Source organism: Phaethon aethereus (genome assembly GCF_964289735.1).
Source record: "Phaethon aethereus genome assembly, chromosome: 6".
Taxonomy (NCBI): domain Eukaryota; kingdom Metazoa; phylum Chordata; class Aves; order Phaethontiformes; family Phaethontidae; genus Phaethon; species Phaethon aethereus.
Genome location: NC_138580.1, coordinates 2,058,264 through 2,084,997, shown reverse-complemented (window position 1 = coordinate 2,084,997; position 26,734 = coordinate 2,058,264). Strand labels below are relative to the sequence as shown.

General features: G+C 46.1%; 1 protein-coding gene across 1 annotated transcript in view; it reads left to right on the top strand.

The window, feature by feature from the left end:
- Nucleotides 1–26,734, top strand: part of FMNL2 (formin like 2) — a 152,699-nt gene that overhangs the window by 93,329 nt on the left and 32,636 nt on the right. Inside the window, exons 4-9 of the mRNA XM_082001741.1 lie at nucleotides 1,606–1,682; nucleotides 3,772–3,855; nucleotides 5,454–5,606; nucleotides 16,140–16,248; nucleotides 17,536–17,612; nucleotides 20,039–20,132. Coding sequence (XP_081857867.1) covers nucleotides 1,606–1,682; nucleotides 3,772–3,855; nucleotides 5,454–5,606; nucleotides 16,140–16,248; nucleotides 17,536–17,612; nucleotides 20,039–20,132 — 594 coding nt within the window. The remainder of the gene's footprint in view (nucleotides 1–1,605; nucleotides 1,683–3,771; nucleotides 3,856–5,453; nucleotides 5,607–16,139; nucleotides 16,249–17,535; nucleotides 17,613–20,038; nucleotides 20,133–26,734) is intronic.

Below are 26,734 nucleotides of genomic sequence, written 5' to 3'. Positions count from 1 at the left end.
GATAACGGCCCCACGGGGGAATGTGCTGCCTATTTCTGCCGTGCCCTCCAAGCCCAGTCTCCTGCCTGCCTCTTGCTGCAGCAGTATTTTACCTTTATTTCTAGAGAGATGAGGCTATATATTGCTTGCAGTTGAATTGTGTAAACTCTCTCTGGAGAGAAGGCATTGTGGTTTTGTACTCTGAGCTAATTAACTGAGAGAAACTGTATGTCTGATCTCAACTAGCTGTTTCAAAGTAAAAATTAATAGTTCCTTGTGTCTACTAGGACTTTACAGTGAGGCATCTATTTCAGTCTGCCAGTGGCTTTCTGAGCTGGGATTTAGTCTCACCTGAAGTAAGCCAGTGGTGCTAACTAGCACGTGATAAAACCGTGGTGGAAAAGGCAGCCCATAGTTTTTGCATAGGTCAGCAAGGCAAGGTAAATCCTATCCTTTCATCATCTCAGCTCAATAAATGAACTCATGAGAATTATTAACTGTCAAGTAGTCCCCTTGATTTTATTGTGGTGCAATGAGGACAAATCCTTTTTTCCCTAGTATTCAGACCATAGTCCCACTTGCAGCAGCGTCGCTTGCATCCTAAACATTTGTAAGCCCTCTCCAAACACACCGAGTCTGTGCGTGTGATGACCAAGTTGGTTGCTAAGTGCTGCGATTCCAAGATGATTATCATTGACCATCCACTTCTGCTCTCATTTACCTTGTTCACGGGTGAGAATTTACCAACACAGCAGCTCTGGAATAATTTACCCAGCTGTTTTCTTACATTTCCATGGGCAGGGAGCCCCAGGCAGGAGAGAAGACTGGAGTCTTCCTCCTGCTGGGAGCGGAGGCGGCATCGCTGGCTCTCTTTGCGTGCTGAAGGTAGCAAGTTGGTTTTGCAGAGGATGGAGAAGAGCTGCTTGACTCGGCTTGACATGAGTCGGTGTGCACTTGAGGTCTTCTGCCATGACCGGTGCCTGCTTTGAGCCGTGGAGCGGGGCTCTCGCTGTGTCCCAGAGAGGTTTTGCCGGGTCGCCCTTTCTCCTCCCATACGGAGATGATGCGAAGCCTCATCTCTTTCCTGCTGCAGTGTTTTATTTCTGCCATTTTATGGCCTTTTCCCAGCATCTAATTTTGCAGATACAATTTAGCATGCACAAATTATTAAAGCATGCAGATGGCAGCACATGTGTATTTCATTATTGGCTCGCACCCACAGATTTAGTAATTACATAGAAAATCATGGCAGGTTTTTTGCTGTCGGTGTAAAGTCGCGATGGTGAGATTAAAGCACCAGGCTGAGAATGAAACCCAAATGCTCTAGTTCTCAATGGAGAATTTGATACTAAAACAAAGCTTGTATTGTAAAGAAACGTTTATTTATCTACAGATTTTTCATTTTCTTAATCCTGGAAACTCAAAAATGTGCTTGGGAACAGAAGTTATTTTTCTGCACAAGTTTTTGTTGACTGCCAGACTATTGTTGTTGCATTCCTCAGGATTTAGAGGGGTTCATAGTTTACCTTAATGTTTTATATATTCATTCTGCTCTGCGTGAGGTGTTGATATTTTTAATAGCATCACATGAGTCTAATTGCTTAATTTGTTATTTACTTGTTACAGAAATTCAGAAGACGAGTCCAAGAGTCTACTCAAGTACTCCGAGAACTGGAAATTTCTCTAAGAACAAATCACATCGGGTACGAATTTTTTATGAACTCTGGTCTAAGATTTTTTTTTTTTTACATCTACTGATGGATGTCTTTGAGAAAATATCTCTTTGCATGTGAAACCGTGATACCGCTTGGTTGATTGTTAAAGCCTGAAGGGCTCAGTTAAAGGATAGCTGGGCATCTCAGGAGAATAACTGAGCTTTAATCCTTTCATGGTAGGGTTCATCCACATCTCTGTGAAAGCTGCGAAAAGATTGCAGTCAACTTCTGCTCACGCTAAGTCAGTCAGAGCAGGAGGGAGCATGATTGTGTCTAGAATAGTATTTCAGCTATAAATATATACATATATATATATGTATGTAAAAACCCCATGCTGTTTTATAGCTTTAAGATGGTGCAGCTCATGAAGCCTGGCAGTGAGTAGTATTCCCAGTATTTTACTTCTACAAAACACAAAATTCCTCCAAATAACAAAAGTAAAAGAATTGCCAGACTTTTTTTTTTTTTTTTTTTTTAATTGAACGTGTTGTTCCCGCCCACGTTTCCACCAGTCTCACCTCTCTGCTTTGGGGCTCGGGACCAGAAGCCGGTTCAGTGCTGGTCCGTCAGCCAGGAAGGTTTCTGCAGCATTTTGTTCCATGACCACACCGTGCGTCCAGGTCAATTACATTGATTTTACAGAATGCTGCTCTTATTTTGAGGAAACTAGGGCGTTTTAAGCAGTGAGAGGAATAGCCCTTCTCTCTCTGTGGGATCCGGCTCCCCAGCGCGGCGTGCACGGGCAGCGTGCGTGGCGGGGGACCCTCCTGCAAGCTGCACCGTGGCAAATATCTCCAACAACCTTCTCCCACACCCCTTCTCTGACTCCCGCTTTGTTTTCCCTCATTTTCCAACACAAATGATTGGGGCGTCCAAAGCGTGAGGCTCTGCGGGTTGATGAGGAGGGAACCGTGATGGTGCACCAGATAAATAAAGAAGGCTGACAAGACCAACGTTTGTTTATTTTGTTCACCCAGCTGAAAGATGTGTTTCAAAATACATTTTATACAAATGCCAGGTTGTTTATTTTAACAGGTAACCAGCAAAAGATTTAAAGCCTAAAGACTAGAGTAACTCAGCAGTAATGAATTCTCACTCTGCTGAGAGCGGGGGATGCGTAGCTGCGAGGCCCCGCAGGCAGAGCCAGCCCAGAGCCCCTGTTCCCTCCCGGGCTCCCTGCTCGTTCCAGTTACACCTAACCCGCTCCTGGTGGGGTTTCGGCTGCCCCAGTTGGGGTTTGGAGGAGAGCCAAGCTGGGGCTGTGCTGAGGATCCTTGCTCGCCTAGGTTTGCCCCCAGATGTATGGATTTGCAAACTTTACTTGGCATTTTTGAGTTTTTTGAAAGCTTTGGAAGATAAGAGGCTTTTCCGAATTGCAGATTATTTTGCACAATTCTCAGAGACCAAAATTCACAGCAAGAGGTTAACATCTTTTAAAAAGAGGAGGCAAAATTACTGCTAAATGCACATCCAGGATGTCGGACTACTCTTTTGTCGGTGTGCTGTCTGTGCATTTCTAAAGACTGCTAGAGACCAGGATGTGATAAAAAATAAAACCAGGTCCTTGCGATTCACGTGTTAGAAGGCGGCTGCAGCCAGTGCTCAGCGGTTCGCACGGCAACGTGTGCCAGAGGAGATGAGCCGGGGTTTGGAGCGAAGCCGGGCGGCAGCCGAGCTCCCCGGCACATCCATGGCCCCCTTGCCGCAGCGGCGCTGTGGTGGGAAGGGCGCTTACCATCTCCGGAGCGCAGTACTTAGGGGAGGAAACGTCTAGTTTCTGAGCAATGCAGAGCGTGCACAGAGGGGCTGGTGCTTTTTTTTTGGTGGAATGTTTTTCCCATCATAGTGCTGCAAAAAGACTTGTTTCAATACATTTGTAAAGTCTTCTAAAGGACTGGTTTAAAGGCTAAATAATAAAGGGCATTTGTGAACAGTCCTTCCCTCAGTGAGAAAGCAAAGTTTTGCTCAGCAGTGCTGCCTTTCCTGCAACGGCTCTGTCTCTAGTTTATCTGACAAGAATTCCAGTGACTGCGCAAAGCCCGCGAAACGCTCTGATGTCTAATGATTTTTCTAACAGATGGGTCAGGGAGTTCCTGAATGAAGAAAACAAAGGCCTGGATGTTCTGGTGGAGTACTTGTCGTTTGCACAGTACGCAGTCACGTAAGTAAGACAAAGCAAGACTCCTGCCATCTCTACAGAGCAAGAAAGGGAAATGCCGGGGCAGATGCTCAGCGTTTCTAGCAGAGCTTTCCTGCCAGCAGCTTGGTATAGTATGACATATGTACCTTAGAGCAGAGAAAATCGTGACATTAATCCAAAACCGTTGAAGAAAAAAAAGCCTGAGTTTAAGCCTTGAGATTATTTATCTCTAAGACTGTACTGACATATTTTTTAGCTTAGACCTCTGACCATCTTAGAGGTACAGTGCAAAAACATTCAGCAAATGTGTGGAAGCATGCAACAGATTTGCAATTAGTGTCTGACCCCAAGGAATTACTATACTGCCTGCATGTTCAAAGCAACATCCACACACGAGCCACTTCTCACAAGGTTCGTGGCAAGCAAAGCTGTCGGCACTGCGTGCAGTAGCTATGCTGCAAGACGAGAGTAGGACTTTCAAGGTGATTTTGCAAGTCAGGAAGACTGTGAAACAAGCTTTTGCAGTTCTGACATCTGGTTAGCTGGGAGTCAGATTGAGTCATTTAGGTAATAAATCATTAAAAGTATTCTATTAAAAGAATTGGGGGAAAAAATCAGCTTTCATTAGTTGTTATATCACACAATTTGAAATACATGTCCAGCTGAGGATCTTGTTTTGTATATCCACAGGTTTTCGCTTCAGGATATCATAGCAATAGATTTTTGTACAAAATTATATGAAAAGAAGTGGTAGGTTAAAGATATTGTTGTAGACAATATCTAGCAGAGCTAGAGTTGGTGTATTATTTTTAAAAAAGGTGCCATCAGATGTATATATACCAACTCAAAGAAAAGAGATTTTTGGTGGGGTTGCAATAAAATTAATGAAGGAAAATTATATGTTTTAAAATGTTACTAACACTGGAAAAAACTGCACACAGCAAAAAGAAGTGTTTGTATAAAGACTTTCTTCCTAAAATTACACAAATGTACGCAAGTTTGCTTGCTGGGTTTTTCCCCTCTCTAACGTGGTAAATATGAGTAATAACCTCAAAAGCTGTAAGGGGAACAAGCAATTTTTGCTTGAAATAGCAGTACAATGGGCAACAAGTCAGAAATCAAATAAAATCTGTAATGATTATGGTAATGTATTACATATGCAGGGAGATTCATGAGGGCCAGCAAGCCCGTGTAAATGCTCAGTCACATATCGATGGAGGAAACTGAATTAGCACTTGCACAACGTATTGATTTATTGAAATAAAATGGAGACGGCTTTTAGCCCTGCCTTGAACGAAAGAGGCAGAATGCTTATCATCAGTGAAGCGGCCAATGTTGTATCTATTTTATATTGGAGTAATACGTAGCTGCTTGATCCTTCTGGAATTGTATGCTCGTGTGGTCGGCTGCTCCCTTTGTCAAGGTCCACAATTGCTGCCCTGTGCATTTGAAGCTCACACTGAATTGCAGCCGAAGGGGAGTTAGCCCGCATTGCTTTCTTCCTCTCTTTTTGTAATCTTTTGGGACCTGCTAAAGTCTGCAGCTGCTGAACAGGAAGGAAGATGCTGTGTGCATCTTTTCTGTCTAACCCTGCATTGGAATTTCTATTTCCTTTCAAGGTTTGACTTTGAAAGTTTGGAGAACAATGTGGAAAACTCGATGGACAAGTCCAAACCTTGGAGCCGATCTATTGAGGACCTGCACAGAGGCAGTAATTTACCCTCGCCAGTTGGCAACAGCATTTCCCGCTCTGGCAGACACTCAACTTTACGGTAAGGAGTTAAATCAGGCAGTGGTGACCTGCAAACAGCGAGTGCCCGAGTGAGAAGAGTCAGTATGGTTTTCCAATTGGAGTATTTTTCATCTTCCCTCTTTTCACAGTATAGGCTTGACACGTATAGGAAACGTGTCATCGTATTGACAGTTTTGAGGTGGAAAGAAGTGCTAGGCTAGTAGCACGGGGCAGCCTTACACAGCAGTTGAGGAAGAGACAAGAATAGCTCTGCCTCATTTCCAATGGCAGTATGATCTAAGGATGCACGATACGTTTCCATCAGGTATGATGTGGCTTGCACAGAGGAAGCAATTCCTCTTCTCCAAAGAGTGCCTCAAGAATTCCATGGACCCAGCCAGTCTGGGGCTCCAATCTGGTGTCTTGTCCAAAAAGGTCTCTTCTAGTAGCACATTCCTTCCATGCTGCTATGAACAAGATTTTTTTTTTTTCCCAAAAGGCCACTTCCACCCTTCAAACCTGCTGTAAATACTAGCACCACCCCAGGCTTTACTATGAAGTCTCTCTTTCCCAATACTGAGTTTTTTTAGGTTGTGGAAAAGGCAGGATGACTTCTCAGGACTGAATGGCAGTCAACTCTGTTACATTCCTTCGATGCTTCACTATTGTAAATCATACTAAGCATCACCTTTAGACTAGCAGCCCTGTGACCTGGGGGCGCAGCTTGGAGTGCTGAATGGCATTTACTCATATGCTTTTTGACTTTCTTTGGTTTTTGTGGAGTTTTGTTACATAGTACTGTGAGTTTAAAGGAGTCCAAAAAAGACGGAGCCAGTGAGGACTTGCAGTGTTTTCCTGCATCTTCCATTCGAGGTTCAGTTTTGGTTTGTCGGTCAGTGATATTGCTGGCTCTTCAGTTGATGGTGAGTGCCTTCCACCTACAGCCTCGGGGGTAGCGGATGTGATCCCTGGAAGATGCAGTTCACAGACATCAGGCACTGGAGAGGAGACAGACACACAGTCCTGGTAAAGAGATACAGGCTGTGGAGTCCAGCAAAATCATTTGACCAGTTGATTTTTTTTTTTTTTTTTTAAATGTTGCAAAGGTGTTCGTAGTGGTTTTGGTTTTCTTTGAGCTTTAATTATTATGACACAGAAATGGTAGAGTCTTGTGCTTGCAGGAGGATGTCTGATTCTGCTCTCTGTCTTTGGGAGGCGTGCTTGTGATTAGTTACACTAGAAATGCATAAGCCAGGTATACATTACATGTCGCTCACATTTTTTTCTCTTCATTTCCTTCCACCCTTTTTCCTTTTTCACATGCCCCTCTACTCCTTACCTTTTTTATTTTCCATTCCAATGTCTCCTTCCTTGCATCCTTCGTTCCCCTCCCTCTTTCAAACCCTCTCCTCCAATTCTCTTCCTTCCTCTGCTCTCATCCGCCTTTCACATACCATCAGATTGGTTTCTCTGCCTGAGCAACTTCAGTTCAAACGCCGCCAGAGCTGCTTTTCAGCCAACTGCCTCTGGAGCGGCTTCACTTTGCGCTCTGCTGATGAGGCTTCGAGCCGGAAAATCCCGTAAGTCCCAGGTGCAGGGTTACCCGCAGCACGGGCTGTGCAGGGCATGGGAGCCGCGCTGCCCGCGCTGCTCCCCATGCCTTATAATCTGGTAATCCTACGTCTTGGTAAAGCGACCGCCTGAGCATCAGGGGGAGTTTTCAGCCTCCAAAACGTGTGGTTATCATATTATAACTTCAAAGTGTAGTTTGCTTCCATAGAGTGCGATTTTCTAAAAGAAAATAAAATGTGTTTTACTTTGAAACAAGATGCTAGTTTTCTTTATCGTATTGCAAATAGTATTATTAGTTTCATGCCTAAGACATATAGCCCTTAATCATTGGCCGTGTTATTTCATCTTTTTTGTTACAAATAGAGACTTCACTCATGTCCAACACTGGCCCAGAAACATAACCTTTTACAGTGTTTTCCAGCCAAGTGCCCCCTCCTGCCTGCAGAGCCATCTTTGTGCCTGGGCACCTTGGGCAGAAACTGTCCAACATTTACGTGGAATTAGCATCTTTGGTTTGTATTTCATTAAAAAAAAAAAAAATCTGTACTTTTTCAATAGCTGGGGACTATGTGTATTAAAAAAAGTAAAAGCTAAAAGTAGGTGGGAAGTTTTTAAGAAGGGCTTTTTTGTGTAAGTAGTGAATATTGGTTAACTGAACCAGAACCTTCTCCCGAGAACAAGCGAGGTGCTCATCAAATGAGGAGGGTGTGCAGGATGGCGTTTCTGGTCAAAACCAGGAGGTTTCTGCCCCGTCGCTGGGTAGACGACGTGTCTGGGGCACACGGAGACCCAGGCCATAGGTTGTTCTGCGTGGAAGCTCCTCTTCTGTCTTTGTTATAAGAACCATTAAAATGGAGAGAAAGGAAGAAGCGGTCCTCCCTCTAGGATTGTAAAGGAGAAGTCTGACAAAGATCTTAACAGGGTAATTTAAAATTCAGGAGCTGGACTCATCCCTGCTATGCCCTAGCAGTATGAAAAATTAAAACAGATTTGGCCTGGATTCCTTTTTATTAAAACAGCAAGAAGATTTGGGGAGACAGTGTTTTGTGCCCACTTTAACACCTTTTTTTCTCATTTTTGGTGCTTGTGTGGCAGTGTCATGGCACCAGCTTTCCTGCTGTAGCCCTCAGCACCCTGATCTGTGCTGATCTGTGCTGTTCACATTAAGTTAAAGGAATAGGAGACAAGCACAAAGCAACACCAGAAGTACTGGCAGGGTTACAACCTCTTGCACACTTGCAAACGATGCGACTCCCTCGTAGTGAGCAGTTCCCTTGCAGCCGGCCAGGGCAAGCTTGCTGCGGTGTGAACTTGCCCGAAGGTGACGTGGGCACGGAGATTGTCTGCCTGCTCGTTTGCGTGACTGAGGCTGTCCGTCTCTAATTGTGACTTTAACCGGCTTCCCGTAGCTCTTTTTAGTAGTGCTAAACCCTGCCAATTCCCTGCTCACTGGGTTTCCTTGGCAACTAAGGTTGGTTTTTTTTTCTGGTTTCTTTTTTTTTTAAGAGGAGGCACAGGGATTTGAGAAGCAAACACCAAAATGAGGGCAGAAGGATAAAAATGGGGATGAACCCTTGGGGATTTTATTGCTGCTTTTTTTGGGAGAAAGAGCATTACTTTCACATGAGAGTCAGACTCTCCTGTCAGATAAATATTAATGCAGACTTTGTAATGTCCCATCCCATTAGAAATTCCCTTTCTTCTGGGTCAAATACTTCCTATTTTATGGCGATCAAACTGAGAAACTTAGTTTCTTTCTTCAAAATCTGCGGAGTCCATAATGAGAGAGTGAGCCAGGCAGACGTATCTTAATCCATAAATGGGCTTTGAAGCATTCAAGAATTGGACTCAAATTTGGCACTGCTTCTTAGGCTGCAGTGAACTGGACTTCACCGTTAACACTTTCACTGCTCAGGGGCTAGCTGACTTTTCATCATAATTTTTGTTTAATTTAACAGAGCGTGTTTTTGAGCAGTCAGCTGCCGGTCTTGTCGTTCTTCTGGTTTCTCTACCCAAAGACCATGATTTTTTTTACAGACCTCAGCCGGGCATTAGCCAGGCAGTGATGTCTCTGGTAGCTGCGGGTGGCTCCAATGCAGTGAGCACCCCTTTTCGCGTAGCCTGCTTGGTAGTACTGTGGGGGTGTTTGTAGGTAAACGCCCTGGTTGAACTGGGGGAGAATCCCCTACAACACCCATCTGCCACCACTGAGCACAGGCTGACGGTCATTCCCTCTCCAGGCCTCATCCCCTGCAGAGGGGTGCAAGGTCAGGGTCCCCACATCCAGCAGACCCAGCTTGGAACTTCTCTAAGAGGAGCAGTTACCCCCGTACTGGGCACTGGTGACGCTGCACCTCGAATCCTGTGTTCAGTGTTGGGCCCCTCACTCCAGGAAGGACGTTGAGGTGCTGGAGCGTGTCCAGAGAAGGGCAACGGAGCTGGGGAGGGGTCTGGAGCACAAGTCTGATGAGGAGCGGCTGAGGGAACTGGGGGTGTTCAGTCTGGAGAAGAGGAGGCTGAGGGGAGCCCTCATGGCTCTCTACAACTACCTGAAAGGGGGTTGTGGTGAGGTGGGTGTTGGTCTCTTCTCCCAAGTAACCAGCGACAGGACAAGAGGAAAGAGCCTCCAGTTGCGCCAGGGGAGGTTTAGATTGGGTATTGGGAAAAATTTCTTTACTGAGAGAGTGGTCAGGCATTGGAACAGGCTGCCCAGGGAGGTGGTGGAGTCACCATCGCTGGAGGTGTTCAAAAAACATGTGGACGTGGCGCTTTGGGACATGGTTTAGTGGGCATGGGGGTGTTGGGTTGGTGGATGGACTTGATGATCTTGGAGGTCTTTTCCATCCTTAATGATTCTGTGATTCTGAGATCAGAGAAATATGAAGTTAGTAGGAAGCACCAAGACCACCTTCTTCCAAAGTCTCTTTTCTGCTGTCAGAAGGACTTTTGTAATACAAACACCACCACCTCCAAACCACCACCAACAAAATCACAGAAATGCAATCCAAAACCCACCAAACCCTGATGAAAACCAGGAGTCCCACCCCACATAGAGCTGAGTGAGTTGCTACAGAAGTGGTGAGGTCCAACCTGGGCTGTCTTCTGCCCTCCTTGTTTCTACTCCGAGGGAGCCAGTGTAGACAAATGAGGGCATGATATTCTTTAGCAGATAAAAATGTCAGGAGAAACCAGCTGTAAATCGTATGCATTATTAACGCAGTGCATTAGAAGTCTATGCCACTGGGCTGGGCACGTGTCCTTGTTTTAAGCATGAAAGTCCTCCCGTTGAAGTTGGTGGAGATGGCCGGAGTTTGTATTGAGATCTGTGCTCACTTACCATGGTGGAAAGGACTTTTACTTACTTTGAGTATCCCAATTTGTTACGTAGGTGTTTTAATTATCCATCTGTGGGTCTTTAGTGTCAGTGTGAGCTGTTTTGCACCAAAAGATGCCCTTGTGTGTTGTGTCTTCTAGGTCTTGGTTGCACAAAGTGCTGCATGAGCTGGACATTTTCAGCAGTTCTGGCTGATCACATTAACAAAGTAATGTGGACATGGAGGCAGGAGTAGCTTCTCAAAATTAATTTCTTCAGGCTGGCTGGGCTGAACAGTCTTTCTCACCTTTCTCTAGGAGGCTGGTGAGTAAAAGCACAGCCTGGTCTCCAGAGGCATCATGGCAGTGCCTTTACAAGCACCAAATTAACTAAATTGTTAACAAATCGAATAAAAATGCTGAATGAGTTATTCTTGAAGAGAACTGTACTTCTGTTGGGTCTGAGCAAGAAAAGGAACCTTAAACTGTACTGTGCGTTTCAGCACAGGTTTAGCCTCGGTTTTAATGATTTTTGGTTTTCCCACGTGGGTGCAGTGTCCTGGCTGTGGAAATGCCAGATCCTGCCTACTTCCCCATAGCCTCCAGCAGCAAAGGCTTGAAGCTGTGGAGTAGCTCCCACCCCACGTGTGACATCCCGTACCCACCGCCGATGGCTGGCAGGAGGAAAGCATTACATGCTGCAGGAGCTTGCACATGGTCAGGTTTTCTGTTTTTGCTTTTTTCAGAAGTAAGGTTTTATAGTTCTTCTTTAAAGGAGGGGCAGAGGAAATAAAAGAGGAACCATCTGAATTTAATTACCAGGATAAATATACTCTTGGTGACATAATCTTTGACCTGCAGCAGACAGGAAATCAAAACCAACAATTCATCCAGATGGTCGGATCAGCCTAATGTTTAGTAACAAGAAATGAAATAAAAGCAAAAGAAGATCATCCACCCTGGTTTGGCTCATGTCGCATAAAGGGAGGTGTTAGAGCTACCTCCGGGCTGCCCTGCCTTTAGGAAGGAAACAAACAACATTGGGGTCGTTGCAATTGCCACTAATACAGAGAAAACAACTTGAGCCTTAGTTCCAGTGTGCAGAGTCGTCATAAAAGAGTTTCGGTACAAAAAATCCTCATTAATTCTTGGCATTCATGTCTCTGTGAAGAAATTTGCATCTGTTGAAGGGAACCGATCTAAATCTAGGGCAGAATCCCATCTGTGCTAGAGAGATTTTCTCTGCACTGCAGCTCTCAATTGCATATTCTGCACCCGTTTCTCAGCCTAATCGTAAACTAAGGCGGGTGGGAGCTCTGGGAGCCGGCGCGGGCTCTGCGCGTCACTGACGATGTCCCTGCGTTCCGGGCTGGCGGGGGAGGCAGGAGGGCTGCCGCCGGCGGGGCGCCGAGCAAGGTGTGCAGCCTGCGGCCGGAGCCGTGCCACTGCCCTGGGGCTGCGTCCCCGGAGGCGAGCGTCCTCTCAGGTTTTGGGAAGAGAACAGAACAGAGCAGGTACCTCTGACTTCCCCTTGCCTGTTTGGCTGGACGCTGGTATGAGAATCCTCTAAGTAAGAACATCTGTGGGCTTCAGAACAGCGGTTTGCCTGTCTGTGGGCAGGTAGTGCCATACGGGATGTCTGCAGCCCTTGTTGGGTTTTTGTGGGTCTTTTCCACCTCTTCAGAAGAGGCAAATATTGTCTTCACCTCAAACCTTCCTTTTGGTGCCCGCATTGCTCTGCAGCGCGGGGTTTTGATTAGGTGTGGGTAGCGAGGGGTGTAGAGGGGAGCATCTCTCAGCCCGGGAAGACTCTGTCCAGGTGGCTGGATCCCAGGCTGAGTTCCTAGAGGGATGGACCCAGCGTGCTTCAGGGTCCTGCTGCATTTCACAGGATCCTTGCTCCTCGATCCTGTTTCTCCTCACTCCCCAAGTGGTTGGAAATGCCAAATTCTGGCTTTATGGTCATCTTTTATTAGTTTAAGGAGACTTGCTCCTATTTGTTACAGCTGACGAAACTCTGTCAGATGTCTGAAGGCATTCTGAAATTTAAGGAGTTGATACACCAGGCACTGAGGAAGATTTTTTTTCTTCTATCAGTGGCATGATAAAGTTCTAATTACTCTGCTTATTTAAAATTTAAAGGACAATAATGTATGCAGCCTTTAGTAGTTTAAAACTGAGATAAGTCATTGTAGGAACAATCTCTGTATGACTAGAAATTAGTTTTAAATCTTTTTATTGCAGTGTTTTCCGTGTTCAGTGAAATGAACGTATGGAAATATGCTGGTGTGGTGTGGTTATGCATTCTCCAGCCAACACTGGCAGTGCTTCCACACTTCCCAGTTCAGATTCAATGTGGGGCTCCCAGTTAAAGGTTGCACTGCTCTACTTTTGTCTCAGGAAGGGAGATTTGGAAGACAAATGAGTCCTTGAGCGCAGGGCCTGTGTGTGGGCAGCCAGCCTGCCGGTGGGGACGCAGGCAGGACGGCAGGACAGCCCTGGCTGGAGCTCCCTGGCTGGCCCCATTCCCACCAGGAGCAGCCGGACAGTCCCGGAGCCCAGATGCACCATGGTGGCTTGGGGCCAGCCCTGCAGTGTGGGGAGCAGCCTAACCCTGTCCTGTTCCTCTGAGGCACAGCCTGCACCCCTCCTCGGGGTCTGGATCCCGAAACCCAGCTCCCATGCTTTACCCGCTCGCTGTTCTCAGGCAAACTAGGTCATGTTTCCCTCAAACCTGAAATCCGTCTCGAGTGCCTTGAGCTGATTTATGCATTCATATAGATGGGAAAAAAAAGTAGTTTGACTGAATTCTGCTTTGAATTTTGGGGTTTCTTTCATCTCGGCACTCCTGGAAAACGAAAGCAAAGGGAAGTAATTGCTGAAGCCTGAGAGTCACCGGCTCTCCGTGGGCAGGGTGGTTTCGCACCGTGCTCTGGAGCTTGTTGCGCGTTCCACTCTTGCCCCGCGCCAGAGCTGCAGAGCGGGGAAGGCTCCCGCAGCCGTGCAGGCGGACACAGCAAGGGTCCCGCTGAGCCCAGGCCGTGGCCCGGCACCCGTACGCCCAGACCCTCGTACGAGCTACCTCATTCGTTTCGTTTTGTGCAGTTAAAGCGAGAAAATTCGCAAGTGTGTTCTTTGTGTCAGAGAGTGAGCTAGTGAGTCAGAATAAAACAAGTCTGTTACTATTTGTTCATGTATTTATTATTAGTCTTTACTACTATTATTATCATTAATAATGATGTTAAGCACTGATTAAAAAAGCTGCACCTCCTTTTTTAAACAAAAGGAGTAGCATGGATTAGACAAGTAACTCGCACAGTAGCATTGGCAATAAACAGGGCAACCAAATGCACTCAAAATATGCAGCAGAAGTGCTGCACCAAAAAAACACCAAAGCCGAATCTAACACCCTCTCTGCCGTGGCCCGGGAGCAGGAGCCGCTTAGAGCACTTGTTCAGGATGAGATACCTGCTGATGTTTCTCCTGGCACGTGCTCCTGCTTCCAGCAGTCTGTAGATTTAAGCATCCTGATCTAAGGATTGCATCTTGTGTTTAATAGTCCTTGATGGATTTCTGTCCGCCCCCAAATGGGTCTAAGTGCTTTCGGAGCCCCTGCCAGGCTCTGGGCTCTGCAGCAGTTGTGCCAAAGAGCTCCTGCTCTCTGGAGCGCTGTGTGGAGAAGTGCCTCGAAAATTACCATGTTTGCTTTGATCCTGTCACCTGATAATTATATACGATGCCACGTAGTTCCCGTGTTACGAGAAATAACGACAGATCGTTCCCTGCTGACCCCCTCCGTGCCACTCACACTTTCTTGGAGTGTTGGGGTAGTTCTCAGAAGGAAAAGCCGGGCTCTGCGTGTCCCCTGGAAGCTCTCCCGTTCTCCTGCTCACCTTCTCGCCCTGCCTTGGCGTGTGTTTGCCGTTGTGCTTTGAGTCATTGCTGGGCGCCAGTACCGATTCCTTTAACTCCTGGTGGGGGACTGGAGCGAGAGGTAAGGATGCTGTAACCCAGAAGCTCTCCCCACTGCGATTGTTTTCCCCAGTCAAAGAGAAGAAAAGCCTTCCCGTGTGTGTTCTCCAGGCTGTAAAGGTGGCGTTGGCAAGTGTGAGGCCAGTTGCAGTTGTCTGAAGAAGCCTTGTTTTTACTAGAGGTTATATTTACTCCACCAGTCAAGCTTCATCTCTTTCCTCCCCCAGTGGAGTTGCTCTTTGCATAAAAATGTCAGAATTTGCACATCACTGCACATACATCATTTTATTTTCCTTTCTGTCTTCCCATCAGCAGATTTTTATTCTTTTTTCCTCCATTTTCAGGCCCAAGTGTGATAGTTGGAAATGTAAAAGGTTTACTGTGCCTGCCTAGAGGTTTTGTTGGCCTCCAAGCCGGTGAGCCGATGCTCTTCTGGTCTCTGCTCTCACCTGCACAGGTGTAAATCAGGAGCAAACCTCTGCTCTGTGACTAATTGAGAGCCTGCTTGGACCTTCTCTCTGGGCTGTTTTTACGCGTAAATTGGGGGAGCGGGATAAATAATGTATTTTTCCAGTGCCAAACACCACCCTTCACCTTCGCTGTCAGCATCGCCGGGGGTGCCGCCGGCTGGGGCTGCTCGGGGCAGCCTGCACCGCTTTGCAGAGACCCTCCGTGGCCCTGGCACGGCCAGGGTGGTCCCGCAGACCCCCCGCAGTTCGGATGGAGCTTGTCCTGTGCGGTCCGCTGGTCCTGGGGCTCGCCGGGGCAGCGCGGCGGCACCACGGACGCCATCGGCCAACTGCCGCAGTTAGTAGATTGCTGTCAAAAGAGTTTCTTGACCATGATCATAATCCTCTCATTGCTTATTCAATTTACATGTGTAAGAACATGTATGTGTTTCATATGGCAGCCCGTCTCCTTGTCTCCAGCTTCCTCTGCTCAGCTCATGAAGCATGGTTTTTTTCAGGAAAATAAGCAGTATCTCAGGAAGAGCTGAAATGTGGTTTTCATTTACTATGCCATAGAAATGACAGATTTAAAGACTTCCCTTTGTGTTTGTTTCATGTTCTTATTTAATTGAATTCAAGGTTGATTTACCAGTTAGGGGGTTACAATTAAAATAATTAATGCCTCTGTTCTGAGGAAAGTTCCTAAGGACCGTATTTTCCTCAAATAATTTGGAGGGCTTTCAGAAAGCTCAGCTGCAAAATAGAAGAGAAGCACCATTCTTAAATGAAATGCAGCGGGAATTAATACATTCGCTGATGCCTACGAATGTTCAGTTCCGTTAAAAATCTGCACTGTTGCTTGTGCAGAGTAAAGTGCCTGGAAAAGAATCCAGAATGCCTCTGCCCGTGGGTGGATCGCTCTTTCCCCGTCGCATGCCCCGCACGATGGAGGTGCTTGGCTTTGGATGAGTTGTGCTGTGGCTGGTGGCATCAGCTGCGCCGGCTGGAAGGGCTGAGAGCGGCGGCTGGTGGGCTGGGCTGGGCAGCGGTGGCCGGCAGGCAGTCGTGGAGCCGTGCGTCTCAGGCTGCCAATGTAAACAGCCCGTGACCTTTTTTCTGCTTTATTTGCATGTATATCATCCGATGGTCGTCTGCTCTGCAGAACTGAAAGATGTCTGTGTTTTCACCCAGTGGAGGAATATCTCCGTTCCTTTCTTTTTACCACCTAAAATAGTCTTGTGATTGAAGAGAGCTGTTTTTCTTTGCAGGTATAACACCTTGCCGAGCCGAAGAACGCTAAAAAATTCCAGATTAGTGAGTAAAAAAGATGATGTTCATGTCTGCATCATGTGTTTACGGGCCATAATGAATTACCAGGTATTTCCCTTTTTGTTCTTTTTGGACCACATAACTATTTTGTTGTTGGGTGGGGTGGGAAAGGTTAGTGGTGAATTGTCAAGGTAAAAGTGATGCAAAGGTTTAATTTCTTACTTGTTCTTAGGCAGTGAAGCTGGGAAGGAATATAACACAGTCCTTGCATACCCATGCAGACGATTTGTAGAATTATAGAATCATTTAGGTTGGAAAAGATCTTTAAGATCATCAAGTCCAACGGTAAAATTTAGCACAGATGTGAAGACACATGTGGATAAGAGCATGTGCATATCGGGCCAGTTCCTGTTTGCAGCGATGGGCTCAGTTTGCACTAACTTACTAGGCATGCAGCTACACAACTGAAACTATAATTTGTCTCAGAATTTAGTACTAACACTTAGGAAATACAAGAGTTTTTCAGAAGAGCTGTACACTGATGGAAAATCCAAGCTTTCACTCTTGTTACATATTTACCACAAGGCAATTGCAATAACTGCAGATCAGAGAATAAAGTAGACCAAAGCTGATCTTATTTTCACAAGTTTCTTTTATCTTCAGTGGGATGCTGTGATCATATGGCATGCCCAGGTAGCTTCAGAGACTTGGGATTTTTTGCTAAAACAGTAACAGCTAAAAATTACGTGCTTCAAAGAAAGGCTGTGGTGAACGCTTCTGTTAAGAGTTGTGTGGTCGTACAAGGTATTTCTAGTGTGGCTGCGTGTGTGAACTCTGCCGTTGGGGATACCAGCTCAGGTGTCTTACCACTGATGGGAAGGATGCAAACAACAATCTTGTGGTAGTAACCAAGGCAGTATTTTCCAAAGCAATTCTTTTTTCATTTTTGGAGAGCAAAGCGAGCAGTACTTGTGCAGTAACTGCATGCTGCAGTCACTCCATGCTGGAAAAGGAGTGATTTTGGCAGCTGAATTGCAAATTCCTCTTTAGAGAGTAAATTACACACTTGACTGTCAGAATTAAAAGGGGGTTGGAGGGAGGAAATGATGAGCAGAGGGGTTGGCAGTTGTGTAGGAGCAGCTCTTGGACCTCTTTTTATTGGCTGACATGACCAAACCGAGGACTTTCAACACTGTTAGTGGCAGAGAAGTTGTTAGGCACGGTGGTAGATGGAAATGTGCTGGCGGACTTGGTAAGCTCAACAATATTTTGTTTGGCGTACAACGTTGTGAAAGACTGCTGCCAGATCTGGTCAGAGATATGTAATTGGTTTGATTTAAAGAATAATAATTTCAGTCTCAAAACTGAAACAATATGTTCCCTTTCTCTTTTCAGTATGGATTCAATATGGTCATGTCACATCCACATGCCGTTAATGAAATTGCACTAAGTTTGAACAACAAGAATCCCAGGTAGGCTGCACTTGCTTTTAGAGAGTTTAAGAAGTAGGTAAGTAAAGAACACAGGGAAAGGGATTTTCAGGGGTATGCTTATGCACAAACCTGTAGCAAAAATTAGACTTCATTCTGAATCAGATTAAATTGGTATTATGGTGCAAATAGATGAGCAATTGCCACCTAGTTCCATTGGTTTCAGAAGCTACTGACTCTTCAGCTGAAAGTTTGCTACATAAGTACTCCAGCTCTATTGCAGCGTGGAGACGACCTTGCTGGTAATGAGCAGCTTAGCATGGGATTTTCCTGAGGAGTAGGAGAATCTTCTTAACTAGAAGTCGTCTGAGGGGTCCTTAGGTTTGAATTTCTCTAAGAGAGGGTTTCATTCTTGTTCTGTGTCGGGTTGGTGTTCAGCCACAGCAGTAATGTGTAATTGCGCAGTGGAGGCGATGGCTGCAAGGCTGTGTCCCCTCCTCTCCCCGCACACACTTGTGACCTTGACAGCCACTTCCAGCAAAACCTGGAGCTGCAGACCTCTTGCATGTCTAACGAAACCAAATCTGACGTATTGATGTTTGCAAGGAAAGGTAAAACCAGGGGGTGAGACAAAACTAAACAGCACTTTATGTATATATCTATCCTTTGCTTAGGCTGTCCACTTGCCTTACAGTGCACTGCTTGAAATCTTGTCCTGATGGAAGTAGGTACTTCCTTCCTTTCTTTTATTTAGCCCTAAGTCAGCAAGCCTAGGCACAGGATAAATGGGAAGGATATGGGAAGTTTATTGTTTTTATCATTTTTGGTGTCCTGTGCCAGGAAATCAGGTGATCAAGAGAGAACCTCAGTTTTCATTTTTGAAAGAAGTGGGTTATTTAGATTCCTGTTTATAAAAAAATTGCTTTCAAATGTGGCTAAAATAATCTGAAGACAAAACTTAACGTTAGTGCTGTTTAAAACCTAATTTGTTTTAGCCCTGTCGTGAGTTTTGAAGAAACTGGAGGTTTGAGTGTTTAGGGTGATGTGCAAAAAGGGAAGCAGCAGCTCTGAGAGACGCTGCAGAGCTGATCCCATGCCCAGACCGTGCATGCTGGGGAGCGAAGTGCTGCAGGAGTGGGCAGGCCAGGTGGAGGATGGCTGTAGGGACTCCATCTCCTCTGGTTGTGCCCATATGGATGCCAGCCACACAGCCATAACTGCCCCCTCCCCGTCCCCACCCCAGATGCGTAGGCAGCAGGAGGGTGAGCGCTGCGGGCAGCATCGGAGACTCGGGCATCCCCCTGGGCTCCCTGCTTGCAGAGATCGCTCTCCCCTCTCCCCGCACACACGGTTCGTAGCCCACCCTTGGACGGGGTGTTACTGAAGATCCGTAGTAAGAACCCCTCGATCCTGTCTGAAAGAGCTTCGATTTTCTTCTTGTGGCAGGAAAAAAAAATTGATGAGTAAGAATTGAAAGTGACACATTTAAAATTTCCTAGGGAAGTGAACATTTTATCTGGTTTCCAAAGATAAGCTTGACACTTTGAAAGCCAAAAGGTATTTCTTTTTCTGTAACATCTGGTTTGAGTCAATGCTTTAGCATGAGACTAATTTCATATGTGTCTGCATGATTTTACTATTTGCGCAGAGCTCATCTGGCCATAAAGTCCAGTTCGTGCTTTTGCCTTATGTGAACCCTGTAAGAAAGTACTGGGGATTATTTATATTCGAGTTACACTGAGTCTGTTGCATGCTTTTCTTTCAGTAAGCTGGTGTCTTCCCTTACTAATATGCCTGTATTAGCACTGCTGTCAATCAGTTGCCCAGATTTCTGTTTCAAGAGAGGAAGGATGTGCTAAGCCATCCTATATTTACTGCAGTGAACCACATCTTTTTTTTTTTTTTTTTTTGTGGCTATGAATAATACACATTATCATAGAAAGTAATTCAGATTTGTATCAGGAAAAATACAGATCTGAATTACAAGCGCATTCATTAAAAACTGGGCTCAGAGGAAATGGGCTGCGTTGCGGCGAAGAGAGCTGACTAATGGCTGATGTGTGGTGATCCTGGCTCGTGTAAAACTGCCTCCTCTCCGGGTTTGTGCAGGTGAACTCTCCGGCAGTACAAGCTGTCGAAGGCTGATGTGGTCTGCCTTTACCAGATTTATGCAACTGCCTTTGGTTTGCTTGAATTTCCAGAAGTATAACTTGTGACTTAAATTTTTGCATGTTTTGAGAAGCATTAAAATGGGGGAAAACTGCATGATCCTGGGAGAGTCAAAATGCCCTGGATCAGATGATGCCCAGCATTATGTGTCTTGCAGGTTTACTAGTTCCAAGAAATTAAAAATACACGGGATGCAAACTACCTCTCCCAGTGTCTCCACATTCCTTTTGCAAGCAGGTAAAAAGAAGGTGGTTCATCGCATGGTGGTCAATGACTGTTGCGGTTTCTTTTCTTTGCAGGACAAAGGCCCTTGTCTTAGAACTTTTAGCAGCTGTTTGCCTCGTCAGAGGAGGGCATGAAATCATTTTATCTGCGTTCGATAACTTTAAGGAGGTATGCTACTCTGCTTTATTAGAATTTGATGCGCGTGTCGATAGTTCTCTTACATGGCGTTGGTTAGAGCCTTCTCATTCAGCTGAATTTCCTAGAGTAAGGATTTTCCATAAACTGCAGATTTTCCATAAGTCACTTTGAGCTGCAAAGAATCTAACAGTGGTGTTGATGCTGTCATTTTGTGCACTTTTGCATATAAGAGCCATAATCCCAACAAGATGAATCCAGATGGTGCATTGCTCCCTTTACCTTTTGGTGAGTCGAGGTGTGTCCCTGAAGAGGAAAACCAATGGAGATCTTGAGAGCTTTACTCCAGTTCTTCTGTCTCTGAACGCTTTTGAATGTTCTTAGATAAAACAACCAAGCACGGTGTATTAGACCTCTCATTTTCAGAGCTGTTTACACAAGCCGCTGAAACACAAAACTGCTGTTTTACTATGGGCAGAAATTTTATTTGTGAAGAAATTACAAAATCAAGTCTCTGTGATGGAACACTGACTGCTGAAATTAATACAGGTATTCCAGTAGGCTCACGTGGGGCAAAACAGTGTCACTCATGTGTGTATGTGATCAAGTGTAGCACATGTCTGTGTACAGTGGTGAATGGGATTTGAGAACATTGTATGAAGGTGCAGAAGCACTAGTGTGGGAATCAAGTCCTAGAAAGCTGCTGTTCTAGTTTATTTTGTGTATTAGATATATGTGTGATTTATTATCAAAGAAAAAAATTAATCTAAACGTACCAGCTCAAAAATTTAACGTTAGACTTGATGGGTCCCAACTGGACTGTGTATAAACATGTAGCATGTTTTTCCGTAATGCCATTGTTGCTATAAGTGGGTTAATGCAGATGATCACCCTAACCAAGTCGTTAGGGTGGTGTGTGTTTTTTTGTTGTTGGTTTTTTTTTTGTTTGGTTGGTTTTTTTTGGGGTTTTTTTGTGTTTTGGGAATTATTTCTGGTGAAGAGATACCGATCTCTGATTTACATCCAGTGTAAATATTTGCATGTCATAGACAAATAAATGTATTTTTGAGATGCTCCTCATTATACAGAGACAGAGCAAAAGGTTTGAAGTAGTCTCCAGTGTGGGCCTGTTGGGGAAACCTCAGCTTTGCAAGACCAGACCTGTCCTAGACGTGAGCTGTGTTGTGTGTGCAGAGCTGCCTGAGGACAGAGGTAATGGGAATGGCACGGCTGCTGGGGAGGCTTCCCGGCTGTGAAGTGGAAGTCGAGTTGGAAGTATTGTGTGACCCTGGAGAAAGCCTTGCTTTGGGGTTACACCAGCGGAAGGAACGGTCAGAATACAGAAATAAGACATTTTGCTCCCAGCTGGGGAAAGGTCTGCAGTCCTTTAATGCAGGCACAGAACTGGAAATTGTAGTTTGGTTCTTCCATTTATTCATCTGTAGCCTTGGGCAAGCTGCCGGTATCTTTGTCTTTATTTGCACCTTTGTGAAATGAAGGAATCACAGAAGCAAATGCAGATGAGATTGTTATGAAGAACAATTGGGTAATATGAGAGAAGTGCTTTAAATAGGAAAAGCACTGTACACACGCAAAGTACAATGTTACTATTCCAGGCTTAAATTCTTCTGGCTTATTCCTACTCTCTTATAGAAGAAATACGACTCTTTAGGGAGGATGGTGTGAGGCATTACAGATAAGTTGGGCAGATGACTACAGCTGAAATAGCACTGGTCGGGATGGTCTGTAAGGTTCATTAAACAGGCCCTTTGCATGGCACAGGGAAGGACGTGTAAAGTCCCATTTGCTCCCTTACCCTCCTGACATCTTTAGTCAAGGTTTTGCTCCTCCATTTTTTCCAAGTGCTCCATCATCTCTCTTTTCTCCTGCTGACATTGAAAAATTCTGACGTAACACATTCAGTTTTTCTGCTGTATTTATTTATTCCATTCTTATTTGTGTTTAATCAAGTCATTCGCTACAGTGGAACGGTTGGGTGTTGCAGATGAAGGGGGTGGGCAAGGAGGGGGTTTTACCCTTCTCAGTTCTGCGTTTGGCTATTCTTCTCTTTGCCCAGTTACACTGCCTATTTCTTGCTCTGTGCTGTTGTTTTCCACTTTCCTCCTGGGCAGCTTTTCAGTAATGGTTTCAAGTTTTCATGTTTATAACTCATTCAACTGGTATATTAAAAATCTCTGAGATGCTGACATGTAAAGTACCCAGGGTTAGATTTCTGGCAGTATACTTCCAATTTAAATTGCTGTAAGCTCAATAATATTTGTGTGGCTTCTGCAACTATGCGTTGCAGGGCTGCCACAGCTTCGCTGTGGTTCCTTTATCAGACACTGTGTGCATATTTAGGACAGATTAGACTCGTCGAACTAGATCTCTGCCATTCTTTCTCCTTGCCATAAAATAACTTCAAAAGAAACCTTAACGCCCGCCTAACACTCACCCTGTAATAAAGTCAGTAGGGAAAACAGGATATTTCGGACCAAATTCTGCTCTCATTTACATCAGGGTGAACATCAAATATTTCATTAGGCTTTGAGCTTTGCTCTGATGTAAATGAGAACAGAATTTGGTTCTCAGGGTCTGACAGAGCTGGAAAACCACAGTTGATCTGAATCTTGTCAAGAATTCTTTTTGAAAAGGACTTTTCATTTGAAAATGATTTTACAGGCCAATCTTTTTCTGACTGGGCTCAGGATGTTCAAATGGAGGATGGCTTGTTTTGTTAAGTAGAACAGGGATTTTATTGAGAGCAGCCCTGCCGAGAAGGACATGGGGGTCCTGGTGGGTGAAAAGCTGGACAGGAGCCGGCAACGTGCGCTCACAGCCCAGAAGCCACCCGTGTCCTGGGCTGCCCCCAAAGCCGCGTGGCCAGCAGGGCGAGGGAGGGGGTTCTGCCCCTCTGCCCCGCTCTGGGGAGACCCCCCTGCAGGGCTGCGTCCAGCTCTGGAGCCCTCGGCACAGGAGAGACACGGACCTGCTGGAGCGGGGCCAGAGGAGGCCCCAGCAACGCTCCGAGGGCTGGAACAGCTCTGCTGGGAGGACAGGCTGGGAGAGCTGGGGGGGCTCAGCCTGGAGCAGAGAAGGCTCCGGGGAGACCTTCCTGCAGCTGCCAGGGCTGAGAGGGGCTGAGGAGAGAGATGGGGACAGGCTTTTTACAGGGGCCTGTAGTGATAGGACAAGGGGTAACGGTTTTAAACTGAAAGAGGGGAGATTTAGACTAGACATAAGGAAGAAATTTTTGACCATGAGGGTGGTGAACCCCTGGCCCAGGTTGCCCAGAGAGGTGGTCGATGCCCCATCCCTGGAAACATCCCAGGTCAGGCTGGACGGGGCTCTGGGCACCCTGATCGAGTTGGGGATGTCCCTGCTCATGGCAGGGGGTTGGACTAGATGGCCTTGACAGGTCTCTTCCAACCCAAACTATTGCATGATTCTAAGCTGTCTCTTGAAAATTATTCTTGTCGAGTTACTTCACCTGAAATCACTGATTCCTGTGCACAGGCTGTTTCTCTCTGCAGGGGACTTGGCTCTGTGCATTACAGCCCTGTGCTCGCTTTTCGGTACAGGGTTAAGATCATGTTGAACAGATCACTTCTGAAAACAGAAACACGGGGATATTTTGAAGCCACTGAGAAGGTACAATGAACGAGGAGCTTGAGATGGAATTGAATAAAGCTGAACTCAACAGGAAAAAAATATCTGGAACCGTTGTTACTGATGGGGAATGGAGACCGGGGGAGGGAAGGAGTAGGTTGGGATGGATGGAAGGAAAAGCAGGTGTTGTATGCAAAGTTCATTAGAGCTGAGGAAACGAGGCTTCACGCAGTCGCGCTGGTGGTAGGAAGCACGAGCCTCCTGTTTCAGGCCAGTGAGAGGCAGAGCTGTTGAATACATCTGTTTTTAAATTTTGCCAGAAGGCAGGAAGCAGTTACAGTGAAATCCTCACCTGTATTGTACGGAATGAATCGGGAACTTTAAGGGACACATGAGTATTAGTTTCTCATCCATATCTGTGTTTCTCCTTTGTGTTCTCTGTGATGTTGAAGGAGTTTGCATGTCGAGTACAAGCAGGGGATGGTTTAGGTCAGTCTCTCATGGTGCACATGTCTGCTTTCTGCAGCCTGCTCTGCATTTTGGGAACTATTCAGCATTAACAGAAGGGCAATTTCCAGCTCTCTGAGAGAGAAATGCCCCAGATATATACACACCTTCTGGGTTTGGTCATTCCTTCCAGGCCAATGCAGACACTGGATGAATCGTCCCGTTTCCAGCCTAAACTCAGCTCATCTGTTTTCAGGAGGTCTCGATCTGGGCTAAACAGGAAAAAAAGTTCAAATTAAACTGTGAAGACCCTGTCCCTGCTTGTACCTGAGCAAGGTGGATTTTTACATCATCCTGTGTTTCACTTGTCAAAGGTGTTACTTTCATAACTCATCACTTTTGAAGTCCAGGTGCTGCTTAGCCTCTACGTCAAGGTAAACCTCAGCTGCTCGGCTAAGTTTGTACTTGCAGGATGGTCAGATCTTGGTTGTGAGGAGCTCCAATAGCCAGCAAGGCCAGCAGACGTTTTGGGTTGGCTGCAGCCGCTCTCGGTGTCATCAGGCCTCAAACAGCTTCCGAAAGGTCCCGGAGCAGACGAAGTGCGAGGAGGCCGTGGCGGTGCCGGAGGCTGCCGCGCAGCCCGGTCGGCGGGAGCAGGGCTTTACCTTCGCCTACAGCAAGTGGCTCCGGGTGTGCTCTGGCCACCCGCACTCTGCAGCTGGAAAAGTCTGTCTTCTGAGTGACGCTTGACTGAATTCTGCTGTATTTATGGGAAACAGTTTGGGGTTACTGTGCCACGGGTAACCCACGGGAATAGCTGGGGCGTTTGGCTATTCTCTTACCTTTCTGATACTTTCTGGCCTGTTGCCGGTTCTGTTGGCAGCCACCTCTTATTCTCAGCACCTTGCACCGAAGGCAAATGCTGCCTGAACGGGATATCGCAGCCTTGGCTGGGCGAGCTCTTCGGCTCGGCCGCAACCCCTGCCTTTCCCCACTTGCCAGTGGGCTTCCTTAGCAGCGTCCTGGCCCTTTGTACTCGTTTCCATGGATTTGTGAGAACGGGCTACGCGGTTTTATCAGAGTTGCCTGGGATTTGTGTTGCAGGACGAGCAAATGCATTTCAGCAGAATTCCAGGGGAAGAACAGGAGAGCGGAGTTACCCGCAAGACAGCTTTGGGGGAGCTCGGAGGGTCACAGACCAGATGCTAAGAGCTTGTGCTCCATTTAAGTTGAAGCAGGCTCAGTGCACTGTTGGAAAACAAGATATATGTTCCTGATACTTATTCAGAGTAGTTAATGCATTTTAATAGTGTGATTGCATGTATGGATATATAGAGAATTAGGCCGCCATCTTTTACTGCCAACAATAGAACTTTGTTTCACTATTATTTCATTGCTTGTTCCCCTTACTCTTTCCTGGAAACGCCGTTTTGAATTTGCAAAGGCGTGTAGCACTGGAGCTTAGGCGTATCGGTGTCCTGGTGAATCTGCCCGTGGCCATCAAAAATCACCGAATCACAGAATCATTAAGGTTGGAAAAGACCTTTAAGATCATCAAGTCCAAGCCATGGTTGGAGAGATGGTGAGAGCCAGCACGGTGCACATGTGCAGCTTCTCACACGCTTCTGCTCACTTCGCACAGACACGGTGTGGAGACTGTGCTGCTTAAACCACGGTGTAACTGTGCGGCGGTAACTCACTCAGGACCCAAAATGAGCATCATTCCAAAGCCGCCCTTGCTCTCTGTCATTTTACTGACATCTTGCCAGAATGAAATGCTTTTGTCCATCACTGCCTTGTCAAAGAAGGATGTTTTCATGTTGATGAGATTCTACAGATTGAGAAGATCTTTTAATCATCACTGCCATTGACTTCTAATATACTGTATGCCGAGAGCAAATTGTGTAGGACGTGATTTGCTGCAGTTGAAACTGGTTGGAAGATGAAGAAGGTTTCACAGAGCTGGGAAAAAGAATATGAGGATGACCAAACCTGCTGTTCTCGTGTCAAGATTTCTGTGGTGAGATAAAGGTGTCTTCAGCAGGTTGAAAACCCAAGCATTTTCCATCTGAGAGGGCAGCTGTAGTTTCAGTCACCTGCACCCCCAGGGCTTGGTCCGGGAGGCGTGAGACAGCGTGTGGGAAGGTTCGGTTTTCCACGTGGCTGGCATTTTGAATTGGGGGAAAATAATTTTTAAATGTAACAAACAGTTGAAGGGAGAAATTTCACTGCCCTGAGCTCCGCGGCTGTGTGTGACCTGGCTTCCCTGCATCAGCGGGATAAGAACAGCTGATCACTGGGCATCCCTACCTGCAGGGCAGGTGAAGAATCCGCAGCGGCTGGACCGCAGCGGTGTGGTGTCTGCCTGTGCAATCCCACGTGTCGGGCTCTGGCTCACACCTCGGCCAAGCAGTCCCTCGGGTACAACAGCCGTTTTTAGCTTGGGATGCGTTTTTCTCTCTTCTGATCCCAGTGCCGAAACCCCGTGTTGCTTTGCGTTCCTCTTGGAAGCGCAGCTCGTAAAGGAGTTTCTGCTCTCCTGTCTGGCCTGCATTATCTTCTGCAGAAGACCAGTGTAC